We start from the raw sequence: 12,226 nt of genomic DNA on the forward strand, positions 1-12,226 counted from the left end.
ATTGTTATGCAATTTTGTGCTACTTTAAGTTGTTTACATTTTATTTAGTAAATTTTCTTAACTCTATTTCTTGAACTGCATTGTTGGTTAAGGACCTGTAAGTAAGCATTTCACAGTAAGGTTGTATTTGGTGTGTGTGACATATAATTAGATTTAAAACACTAATCTACAGTACCACACAGTAGTTATAATAGTGATCTTACATTGTACATGGGTGGTATGGTGTGCAGATGATGCGAAGATAATGTGTAAATAATATGCAATCATGAGTCTTTCCTTTTTTGTGTATGCGTGTATACACCTTTATGTGTGCCTGTTTATACAGATGTAGGATCTTAATTTGATAACCCTGTTGCAGGAGAACGTTCTGAAGTTCCATTTTGAAATTTCAGGCTTTATTTTCCCATACAAAAAATGTACGTAATCATTTGCATTTCCTGTTGCTGCTGGATTTTTGTCCTGCTGTAGCAAACTGGCTCAAATGAAAACCTCCTACATCTGTGTGTGAACATTAACCGATATAAAGAACCCTGTCTGTCTCTCCCCTCATAGAATGGAGGTGCAGAGGCAGGAGCAGCAGGAGAGAGAGAGACAGGCCGCAGCCATCCCTCCTACAGCCCCACCCGCCCCGCATGCCCCTCCCTCAGCCCCCGGTGGACCCCCGCCTCCCCCAGGCCCGCCACCACCCCCAGGCCCCCCACCTGCTGGCCCTCCACCCCCACCTGGCCCCCCACCACCCCTTGGGTCCGGGGCGCCACCTGCCCCACCTCTGCCAGGAGGAGGGGGGGATGGAGGGGGTCTCGGTGATCCCGGTGGACTAGCTGCTGCTCTGGCAGGAGCCAAACTACGCAAATCCACGAAGGTGAGACCCGTGTCAGACGTTTTCCAGGTAGTCTTCATTGCAGTCATGCTGTGCATCTGACCAGATCTGACGAGGCCTGGAGAAGTATTTAACGTCTCAAGAGCCACGGCAATATCATATAGAACATATTCTTTGAATTGTGCAGGCATCGAACCTTCAAAAAAGACCTGGAAAGCATCTCTTTTACTTGATATTCCATTGTTGATGCATGTTGAAAATTCAGTGAACACCTTGTTGATTCAGTGAGTCGAACAACTTTCAAATGCATCTTTTCTTCCACCCTTTTCTTGAGGTAATCCCTGGTCTTTAACTGCATGGATATACTGTAGATGAAGACGTGGTTTCCACCTTTCTCAAATCTTAGTCCCAGATTAGTGATTTCTTCAAGGAAGGCAGGAAAGAAGGGTGAATTTTAAAATATTGAAACTGAGCCTGTCTCTCTCTGTAGGAAGATAGTGGTGCGGCAGCACTTCCTACATCGGGAGGAGGAGGAGGTGGTGGGGGAGGAAATCTGATGGGGGAGATGAGTGCCATCCTGGCCCGACGGTCAGCCACTGTCTCAGTCTTTGTTAAATGTCGGCCTGGACGAGTGTGTGATGTGTTAACGTTGTGTGTGACGTTTACGATCATATGACTGTGCATGTGTGTGATTGCTGAAGCTTAGACCTAGTCTTCATTGTGTGTCTTTGTATGCAGGAAGAAAATGTCAGATAATCCAGGCGCAAAGAAGGATGAGCCCGGCAATGTAAGTCTCCTGTCAATGATCTTTGTAGAGACAACAATCCTCCTCTCATAAATCCTTAGAGATTCTCCGGTAATTGCGTACTACGTCAAGTTTGCGTATCACGTTATTACTCTCTGTCTCTGCTGTGTCAACTTTTTTTTTTTTCGTATTATCTTTTACCAGATAAATTGGGTTATTCTCCTACATTCCTTTAATATTTCCACACATTTAAAAGTGTTTCCTTTCAAATGGTACCAATATTATGCATATCTTGCTTCAGGGCCAGAGAATACAGGCAGTTATATTTGGGTATGTCATTTTAGGTTAAAAATCTTTTTTTTAAAGGGGCGGATCCTTAAGAGGTTTTAAGCAGTGGTGGCAAAAGTACCCAATTGTCATACCCTAGTAAACGTAAAGATACCTTAATAAAAAATAACTCAAGAAAAAGTAAGTCACCCAGTAAAATTCTACTTCAGTAAAAGTCTCAAAGTAGTTAGTTTAAAATATACTCCAGTATCAAAAGTAAAAGTATAAATCATTTCAAATTCCTTATATTAAGCAAACCAGACAGCACCATTTTCTTAATTTAAAAAAATATATATATTTTTACGGAAAGCCAAAGGCACACTCCAACACTCAGACATAATTTACAAACGAAGCATGTGTATTTAGTGATTCGACCAGATCAGAGGCAGTAGAGACGACCAGGGATGTTCTGTTGATAAGTCTGTGAATTGGACCTTTTTACTGTCCTGCTAAGCATTCAAAATATAACGAGTACTTTTGGGTGTCAAGAAAATATACTTTTTACTCCGTACATTTTCCTTAAGGAATTTAGAGAAGTAAAAGTATTCAAATATATATAAATAGTAAAGTACAGATACCCCCCCAAAAAATACTTTATACCTCTGCTTTTAAGAATGTGAGTGTAAGCTTCAAGTCACACTATGGTTAAAAACATATGTGCATAGTAAAGGGATGACACTGTCATTTTCTTTCTCTGTGATTTTAGGAAGACTCCTCAAAGTCCTCGGGCCAAGGTGGTGAGTAGATCCACTGAAGTCTTCAGTCCATTCTTTTTGTGTTTGACTCATCATGTACCTGGGAGCTGTTCCAGAAAGCAGGATCAATGAGTTGGCCCGCTAACTGTTTCAAAAATGTAATGGCTGAATACATGCATACATGCATACATACATACATACAGTTGGAGTCAGAAGTTTACATGCATACACTTAGGTTGGAGTCATTAAAACTAGTTTTTCAACCACTCCACAAATTACTTGTTAACAAACTATAGTGTTGGCAAGTCAGTTAGGACATCTACTTTGTATGACAAGTCATTTTTCCAACAATTGTTTAGACAGATTACTTCACTGTATAACAATTCTAGTGGGTCAGAAGATTACATACACTAAATTGACTGCCTTTAAACAGCTTGGAAAATTCCAGAAAATGATGTCATGGCTTTAGAAGCTTCTGATAGGCTAATTGACATCATTTGAAATCAGCCAAGACTTCAGAAAACAATTGTAGACCTCCACAAGTCTGGTTCATCCTTGGGAGCAATTTCCAAATGCCTGAAGGTACCACTTTCATCTGTACAGACAATAGTATACAAGTATAAACATCATGGAACCACACAGTCGTCATACCGCTCAGGAAGGAGACGCGTTCTGTCTCCTAGAGATGAATGTACTTTGATGCGAAAAGTGCAAATCAATCCCAGAACAACAGCAAAGGACCTTGTGAAGATGCTGGAGGAAACGGGTACAAAAGTGTCTATCTATATTCGCAGTAAAACGAGTCCTATATCGACATAACCTGAAAGGCCGCTCAGCAAGGAAGAAGCCACTGCTTCAAAACCACCATAGGAAAGCCAGACTACGGTTTGCAACTGTACATGGGGACAAAGATCGTACTTTTTGAAAGAAATGTCCTCTGGTCTGATGAAACAAAAATAGAACTGTTTGGCCATAATGACCATTGTTATGTTTGGAGGAAAAGGGGGAGGCTTGCAAGCTGAAGAACACCATCCCAACCGTGAATCATGGTGGTGGCAGCATCATGTTGTGGGGGTGCTTTGCTGCAGAAGAGACTGGTGCACTTCACAAAGTAGATGGCATCATGAGGAAGGACACTTTGTGGATATATTGAAGCAACATCTCAAAACATCAGTCAGGAAGTTAAAGCTTGGTCGCAAATGGGTCTTCCAAACGGACAATGACCCCAAGCATACTTTCAAAGTTGTGGAAAAATGGCTTAAGGACAGAGTCGAGTTATTGGAGTGGCCATCACAAAGCCCTGGCCTCAATCACATAGAACATTTGTGGGCAGAACTGAAAAAGTGTTTGCAAGCAAGGAGGCCTTCCTCTGTCAGGAGGAAGGTGCCAAAATTCACCCAACTTATTGTGTGAAGCTTGTGGAAGGCTACCCAAAACGTTTGACCCAAGCTAAACAATTTAAAGGCAATGCTACCAAATACTAATTGAGTGTTTGTAAACCTCTGACCCACTGAGAATGTGATGAACTAAATAAAAGCTGAAATAAATCATTATCTCTAATATTATTCTGACATTTCACATTCTTAAAATGAAGTGGTGATCCTAACTGAGCTAAGACAGGACATGTCTTAAAATGGATTAAATTTGCGCCGGAAGAAATGGAAGCAGTTTTACGGGCACCCAACCAATTGTGCTATTATGTGGGGGTTTCTCGCGTTATTTGAAACTTATTTTGTACATAATGTTTCTGCAACCGTATCTTACGGCAAAAAAAGAGCTTCTGGATGTCAGGACAGCGATCACTCACCTCTGATTAGACGAAGATTTGTTCTTCAACAAACAAGACGCACAAGACATTCTCCAAACATCCGGCAGGGCCGACATCCCCGTTATTTGCAAGAGGAAGCGACGCAGGTGTAGAGGACAAAGAGCTGGATGCCTGGTCAGAACCCAAGAAAAGGTGAGTGGGAAAGCTTCCGTTACCGTCAATACTACTCGCCAACGTACAATCATTGGACAATAAACTAGAAGAGGTACAATTCCAAATATCCTACCAACGGGACATCAAAAACTGTAATATCCATGTTTCACGGAATCGTGGCTGAATGACAACATGGATATTCAGCTAGCGAGATACACACTGCACCGGCAAGATGGAACATCACACTCCGGTAAGACGAAGGGGGGCGGTCTATGCATATTTGTAAACAACAGCTGGTGCACGAAATCTAAGGAAGTCTCTAGATTTTGCTTGCCTGAGGTAGAGTATATTGTGATAAATTGCAGGCCACACTACTTGCCTAGAGTTTTCAGCTATACTTTTTGTGGCTGTTTATTTACCACCACAGACAGATGCTGGAACTAAGACCGCACTCAGTCAACTGTATAAGGAAATAAGCAAACAGGAAACCACTCACCCAGAGGAGGCTCTCCTAGTGGCCGGAGACTTTAATGCAGTGAAACTTAAATCAGTTGTACCAAATGTTAAATGTGCAACCAGAGGGGAGAAAAGAGTTAACCTGTACTCCACACAGAGACTCGTACAAAGCTCTCCCTCGCCCTCCATTTGGTAAATCCGACCACAACTCTATCCTCCTGATTCCTGCTGACAAGCGAAAATTAAAGCAGGAAGCACCAGTAACTCTGTCTATAAAAAATGTGGTCAGGTGAAGCAGATGCTAAACTGAAAGACTGTTTTGCTATCACAGACTGGAAAGTTCTAGGATTCTTCCGATGGCATTGAGGAGTACACCACATCAGTCACTGGCTTTATCATTAAGTGCATTGAGGACGTCGTCCCCACAGTGACTGTAAGTACATACCTCAACCATAAGCCATGGATTACAGGCAACACTCGCACTGAGCTAAAGGGTAGAGCTGCCGTTTTCAAGGTGCGGGACTCTAACCCAGAAGCTTACAAGAAATCCTGCGATGCTCTGCGACGAACCATCAAACAGGCAAAGCGTCAATACAGGGCTAAGACTGAATCATACTACGCCGGCTCCAATGCTCATCTCATGTGGAATCACAGCCGCGAGCTGCCCAGTGACACGAGCCTACCAGACAAGCTAAATCACTTCTATGCCCGCTCCGAGTCAAGCAACACTGAGGCATGCATGAGAGCATCAGCTGTTCTGGGCGACTGTATGATCACGCTCACCTTAGCCGATGTGAGTAAGACCTTTTAAACAGGTCAACATACACAAGGCTGCGGGGCCAGGCAGATTACCAAGACGTGTGCTCCGGACATGTGCTGACCAACTGGCAAGTGTCTTCACTGACATTTTCAACATGAGTTGAACATAATTGAGTCTGTAATACCAACATGTTTAAAGAAGACCACCATAGTCCCTGTGTCCAAGAACACAAAGGCAACCTGCCTAAATGACTACAGACCCGTAGCACTCATGTCCGTAGCCATGAAGTGCTTTGAAAGGTTGGTAATGGCTCACATCAACACCATTATCCCAGAAACCCTAGACCCTCTCCAGTTTGCATACTGCCCAAACAGATCCACAGATGATGCAATCTCTATTGAACTCCACACTGCCCTTTCCCACCTGGACAAAAGGAACACTTATGTGAGAATGCTATTAATTGACTACAGCTCAGCGTTGAACACCATAGTACCCTCAAAGCTCATCAATAAACTAAGGATCCTGGGACTAAACACCTCCCTCTGCAACTGGATCCTGGACTTCCTGACGGGCCGCCCATAGGTGGTGAGGGTAGGTAGCAACACATCTGCCACGCTGATCCTCAACACTGGAGCTCCCCAGGGGTGCGTGCTCAGTCCCCTCCTGTACTCCCTGTTCACCCACGACTGCATGTCCATGCATGACTCCAACACCATCATTAAGTTTTCAGACGACACAACAGTGGTAGGCCTGATCACCGAAAACGACGAGACAGCCTATAGGGAGGAAGTCGGAGACCTGGCTGGGTGGTGCCAGAATAACAACCTATCCCTCAAAGTAACCAAGACTAAGGAAATTATTGTGGACTACAGGAAAAAGAGGGCCGAGCACTCCCCCATTTTCATCGACGGGGCTGTAGTGAAGCTGGTTGAGAGCTTCAAGTTCCTTGGTGACCACATCAACAACAGACTAGAATGGTCCAAACACCAAGACAGTCGTGAAGAGGGCACGACAAAGCCTATTCCCCCTCAGGAAACTAAAGATTTGGCATGGATCCTCAGATCCTCAAAAGGTTCTACAGCTGCAACATCGAGAGCATCACTGCCTGGTACGGAAATTGCTCGGCCTCTGACCGCAAGGCACTACAGAGGGTAGTGCGTACGGCCCAGTACATCACTGGGACTAAGCTGCCTGCCATCCAGGACCTCGACACCAGACGGTGTCAGAGGAAGGCCCTAAAAATGGTTAAAGATCCCAGCCACCCCAGTCATAGACTATTCTCTCTACTACCGCATGGCAAGCCGTACTGGAGTGCCAAGTCTAGGACAAAAAGGCTTCTCAACAGTTTTTACCCCAAGCCATAAGACTCCTGAACAGGTAATCAAATGGCTACCCGGACTATTTGCATTGTGTGTCACAAATGACGCGTTTCTGAAATAGCATTGTTTTTAAGATATATATAGACTTGAAATTAGCATGGTATAATTGACTCGACAACCAACAACCCATATCCAAGTTTAGCTTTCTAAAATCAAAAGATGTATAGTATTTTACTGCTTATCAAAGTTAGCTGGTTAATGGTCCTGTTTTCTGAAACACTCCACTGATCTTAAAATGATGTACAATGCATTCGGAAAGTATTCAGACCCCTTCACTTTTTCCACATTTTGTTTCGTTGCAGCCTTATTCTTAAAATGTAATCATTTTATTTTTATTACTCATCAATCTACACACAATACCCCATAATGACACAAATAAAACAGGTTTTTATACATTTTTTTGTAAATGTATATAAAAAAATATATACCTTATTTACATAAGTATTGAGACCCTTTGCTATGAGACTCGAAATTGAGCTCGGGTGCTCCTGTTTTCATTGATCATCCTTGATGTTTCTACAACTTGATTGGACTCCACCTGTGGTAAATTCAATTGATTGGACATGATTTGGAAAGGCACACACCTGTCTGAATGTCAAGCATCACATCTGGAGGACACCTGGCACCGTCCCTACGGTGAAGCATGGTGGTGGCAGCATCATGCTGTGGGGGATGTTTTTCAGCGGCAGGGACTGGGAGATTAGTCAGGATCGAGGGAAAGATGAATGGAGCAAAGTACAGAGAGATCCTTGATGAAAACCTGCTCCAGAGCGCTCAGGGCCTCAGGTTGGGGTGAAGGTTCACCTTCCAACAGGACAATGACCCTAAGCACACAGCCAAGACCACGCAGGAGTGGCTTCGGGACACGTCTCTGAATGTCTTTGAGTGGCCCAGCTAGAGCCCGGACTTGAACACGATCGAACATCTCTGGAGAGTCCTGAAAATGGCTGCGCAGCGACGCTCCCCATACAACGTGACCACTTGAGAAGAATGGGACCAACTCCCCAAATACAGGTGTGCCAAGCTTGTAGCGTCATACACCAGAAGACGCAAGGCTGTAATCGTTACCAAAGGTGCTTCTACAAAGTACTGAGTAAAGGGTCTGAATACTTCTGTAAATGTGGTATTTCAGTTGTCGTTTTTTAATACATTTGCAAAAAATCATCTGTTTTTGCTTTGTCATTACTATTGTGTAGATTTGAGGGGGAAAAACAGTTTAATTAATTTTAGAATAAGGCTGTAATGTAACAAAATGTTGAAAAAGTGAAGGGGTCTGAATACTTTGCGAATGCACAGGAAGTCTTATGTTTGTACACTTAACTTGTGACAGCTGGTGTAGTTTCCTGGGTCATATTCATTAGGTACCAAATTAAAGAAAACACACCAAAACAGGGAGGGACTACCTAAACCCAGTTTTCCCTTTTCTTTTCCTACAGTGTGCACTAATGAATACAACCCAGATCTCTTTGCCTCATATGAATGATCTATCCTTTGTCTGATTTGAGCTGTGAAGCACTGGTTGGCCTTTTTACTGAATAGAGTATAATATAGCTCATAAACATAATATAGAATTTGATGTTTCATAATTTTCATGATCTACTTTTGCCATGACAGATTCCCTCAGGAGACCGTGGGAGAAATCCGCCACTATGCCAAGGTAGGCAATTCACCCGTCTGAATGTCCACACAATAAACACCAACACTCAGTCTCGCATACCTGTGGTGCAGGAAATTACAGTCCCCCCCAGTTTAATTCACTACAATCACTGTTTTTATGTTTACTACGGAGAGACAACTGTGTGGGCACAAATTCCATCTGTGACCCCCGTGGAGCTGGCCCTGCCCCTCTCTATCCCATCTTTCTGGCACTGTAAAGAGTGTGTTTGAGAGAAAATCTTGCATGTCTCAAACAGGACTAACTCAACCACCAAGACCCAGGTGCAGGAGAGCAGCCCAAGCCCCACCACCTCTGCCCTTCCTACCGTTCCCCCTTCTCCATCTACCCCAGTGTCCAGGTACCCCCTATTTACCCCCCCCATCCTTTTCCCTTATGCCGGGACTCCACGTCTGTCTGCAGCTATGCTACAGTCTCACTAGTAGTGCTGAGCAATGAGTGCTTTTTGAAGTCTGTTTGGATTCAATTATGGAAAAATGATCAGTTTTCTATTTTTATTTTATTCAATGCACTATGCATTATTTTGGTTGGTTGCAAATCTGGGTATTCATTTGATTAGGTGTTCAGGAGTCTCTTTGCTTGGGGGGGTAGAAGCTGTTTAGAAGCCTCTTGGACCTAGACTTGGCTCTCCGGTACCGCTTGCCATGCGGTAGCAGAGAGAACAGTCTATGACTGTTGGCTGGAGTCTTGGACAATTTTTAGGGCCTTCCTCTGACACTGCCTGGTATAGAGGTCCTGGATGGCAGGAAGCTTGGCCCCAGTGACGTACTGGGCTGTTCGCACTACCCTCTGTAGTGCCTTGCGGTCGGAGGCCGAGCAGTTGCCATACCATTCAGTGATGCAATCAGTCAGGATGCTCTCGATGGTGCAGCTGTAGAACCTTTTTGAGGATCTGAGGACCCATGCCAAATCTTTTCAGTCTCCTGAGGGGGAATAGGTTTTGTCGTGCCCTCTTCACAACTGTCTTGGTGTACTTGGACCATGTTAGTTTGTTGGTGATGTGGACACCAAAGGAACTTGAAGCTCTCAACCTGCTCCACGCAGCCCCTTCGATGAGAATGGGGGTGTGCTCTGTCCTCTTTTTCCTGTAGTCCACAATCATCTCCTTTGTCTTGATCACGTTGAGGGAGAGGTTGTTGTCCTGGCACCACGCGGCCAGGTCTCTGACCTCCCTATAGGCTGTCTCGTTGTTGTCGATGATCAGGCCTACCACTGTTGTGTCATCTGCAAACTTAATGATGGTGTTGGAGTCGTGCCTGGCCATGCTGTCATGAGTGAACAGGGAGTACAGGAGGGGACTGAGCACACACCCCTGAGGGGCCCCTGTGTTGAGGATCAGCGTGGCGGATGTGTTGTTACCTACCCTTACCACCGTCAGGAAGTCCAGGATCCAGTTGCAGAGGGAGGTGTTTAGTCCCAGGGCCCTTAGCTTATTGAGGAGCTTTGAGGGTACTATGGTGTTGAATGCTGAGCTGAAGTCAATGAATAGCATTCTCATATAGGTGTTCCTTTTGTCTAGGTGTTAAAGGGTAGTGTGGTGTGCAATAGAGATTGCATCATCTGTGGATCTGTTAGGGCGGTATGCAAATTGTAGTGGGTCTAGGGTTTGTGGGATAATGGTGTTGATGTGAGCCATGACCAGCTTTTCGAAGCACTTCCTGGCTACAGATGTGCTTGCTATGGGTCGGTTTTCATTTAGGCAGGTTACCTTAGTGTTCTTGGGCACAGGCACTATGGTGGTCTGGCTAAGACATGTAGGTATTACAGACTCGGACAGGGAGAGATTGAAAATGTCAGTGGAGGACAGAGGAGCCTCTTAAAGAAGTTACAGGACTGTGAGAGCCAGAAATCTTGCTTGTTTGTAGGTGACCAAATACTTATTTTCCACCATAATTTGCAAATAAATTCATTAAAAATCCTACAATGTGATTTTCTGGATTTTTTTTCCTCATTTTGGCTGTCATAGTTGAAGTGAACCTATGATGAAAATTACAGGCCTCATTTTTTTAAGTGGGAGAACTTGCACAATTGGTAGCTGACTAAATAGTTTATTGCCTCACTGTATATACATAAATGACCAGGATTGGGAAACACTGCTTTAGGTCCTAGCAATTCTCAAGTTCTGGCCATGTCTTTGGTACTCCCTGTTTTTGTCTTTTCGGTCTTGCTGAGATTTTAAAAAGTTTCACAGGAAAAGTGCAAGAGATGGTTTCAGTAAATTAGATTTTTTTTTGCTGCTGCCTTGCTCTGAGCCTGCTGTGTGTGTCTACTATGTCTTCTGCCTAAGCATTTCTGTCCAACTTCTGCTAATGACAGTACCCTAGTCCAGGGCACGGCCCAGAAACAACCCTCTATACACCCTAGGCACTGGTATAGATTTCAACGGATTGGATATGTATAAGCAATATGGGGAAAATTCCACCTAGCCTATCAGAGGGCAAGGTGGTGGAACTACCGTCTTACTTATACTTATCCTGTTTTTTCAGATCTATGTCAAGTGCCAAAGGGTTAGGGTATGTTTCTGGACTGGGGTTTGCTCAAGTCACCACTTGAGTAAAACAATTCTGTCTCCCTCAGATGTGGAAACAAAACTGATTAACTCAAGGCCAGTGGCTATGATGAAATTAAATCTGGTGTACTAGTGCTTGGTTGGAACAAACCATTGCAACTAATGTAGGCAAATTTGAAGTGAAATGGTTTCAACCTCCAATACTAAAAATAATACGCTAACCATTGAAAGTACTTAAGTTTCTATGTTGGTACAACAGTCTGCAGCTTTCCGTTGCGCTTCTGCTGTTAACGGTGACAAGATGGCTGGTCCGTGGCTCCTGTCAAGATCGCCATTTGTTGCCATGGCAGCACAACAACCCGCCACTGTTGCCCGAACTGAGCTTCCATATCATTGGGGTTTGTTGTTGGCCTCCCTCTCTCTGCCCATCTCTCCATTCACTCCTTTTTTCATTCTCCCTCTCCTCACGCTTTTCTCTCTCTGTATCTCTCTCTCTCACTGTATCTCTCTCTCTCTCACTGTATCTCTCTCTCTCTCTCACTGTATCTCTCTCTCTCTCACTGTATCTCTCTCTCTCTCTCACTGTATCTCTCTCTCTCTCACTGTATCTCTCTCTCTCTCACTGTATCTCTCTCTCTCTCTCACTGTATCTCTCTCTCTCTCACTCTCTCTCTATCTCTCTCTCTCTCTCACTGTATCTCTCTCTCTCTCTCACTGTATCTCTCTCTCTCTCACTGTATCTCTCTCTCTCGCTGTATCTCTCTCTCTCTGTATCTCTCTCTCGCTGTATCTCTCTCTCTCTCTCTCACTGTATCTCTCTCTCTCTCTCTCACTGTATCTCTCTCTCTCTCTCTCACTGTATCTCTCTCTCTCTCTCTCACTGTATCTCTCTCTCTCTCTCTCACTGTATCTCTCTCTCTCACTGTATCTCTCTCTCTC

The 12,226-nt window shown here is 44.1% G+C and overlaps 1 protein-coding gene across 4 annotated transcripts in view; it reads left to right on the top strand.

Annotated features, from left to right (window-relative positions):
- LOC124013452 (vasodilator-stimulated phosphoprotein-like) overlaps window positions 1–12,226 on the top strand; it is a 48,903-nt gene that overhangs the window by 26,832 nt on the left and 9,845 nt on the right. For 3 of the 4 annotated variants that reach the window (XM_046327790.1, XM_046327791.1, XM_046327792.1), the window contains exons 5-10: window positions 553–862; window positions 1,311–1,408; window positions 1,559–1,607; window positions 2,599–2,629; window positions 8,718–8,760; window positions 9,017–9,118. In XM_046327790.1, coding sequence (XP_046183746.1) covers window positions 553–862; window positions 1,311–1,408; window positions 1,559–1,607; window positions 2,599–2,629; window positions 8,718–8,760; window positions 9,017–9,118 — 633 coding nt within the window. The remainder of the gene's footprint in view (window positions 1–552; window positions 863–1,310; window positions 1,409–1,558; window positions 1,608–2,598; window positions 2,630–8,717; window positions 8,761–9,016; window positions 9,119–12,226) is intronic. The other variant, XM_046327793.1, reaches the window with a different exon arrangement.

Source organism: Oncorhynchus gorbuscha, linkage group LG02 (assembly GCF_021184085.1).
Source record: "Oncorhynchus gorbuscha isolate QuinsamMale2020 ecotype Even-year linkage group LG02, OgorEven_v1.0, whole genome shotgun sequence".
NCBI lineage: Eukaryota > Metazoa > Chordata > Actinopteri > Salmoniformes > Salmonidae > Oncorhynchus > Oncorhynchus gorbuscha.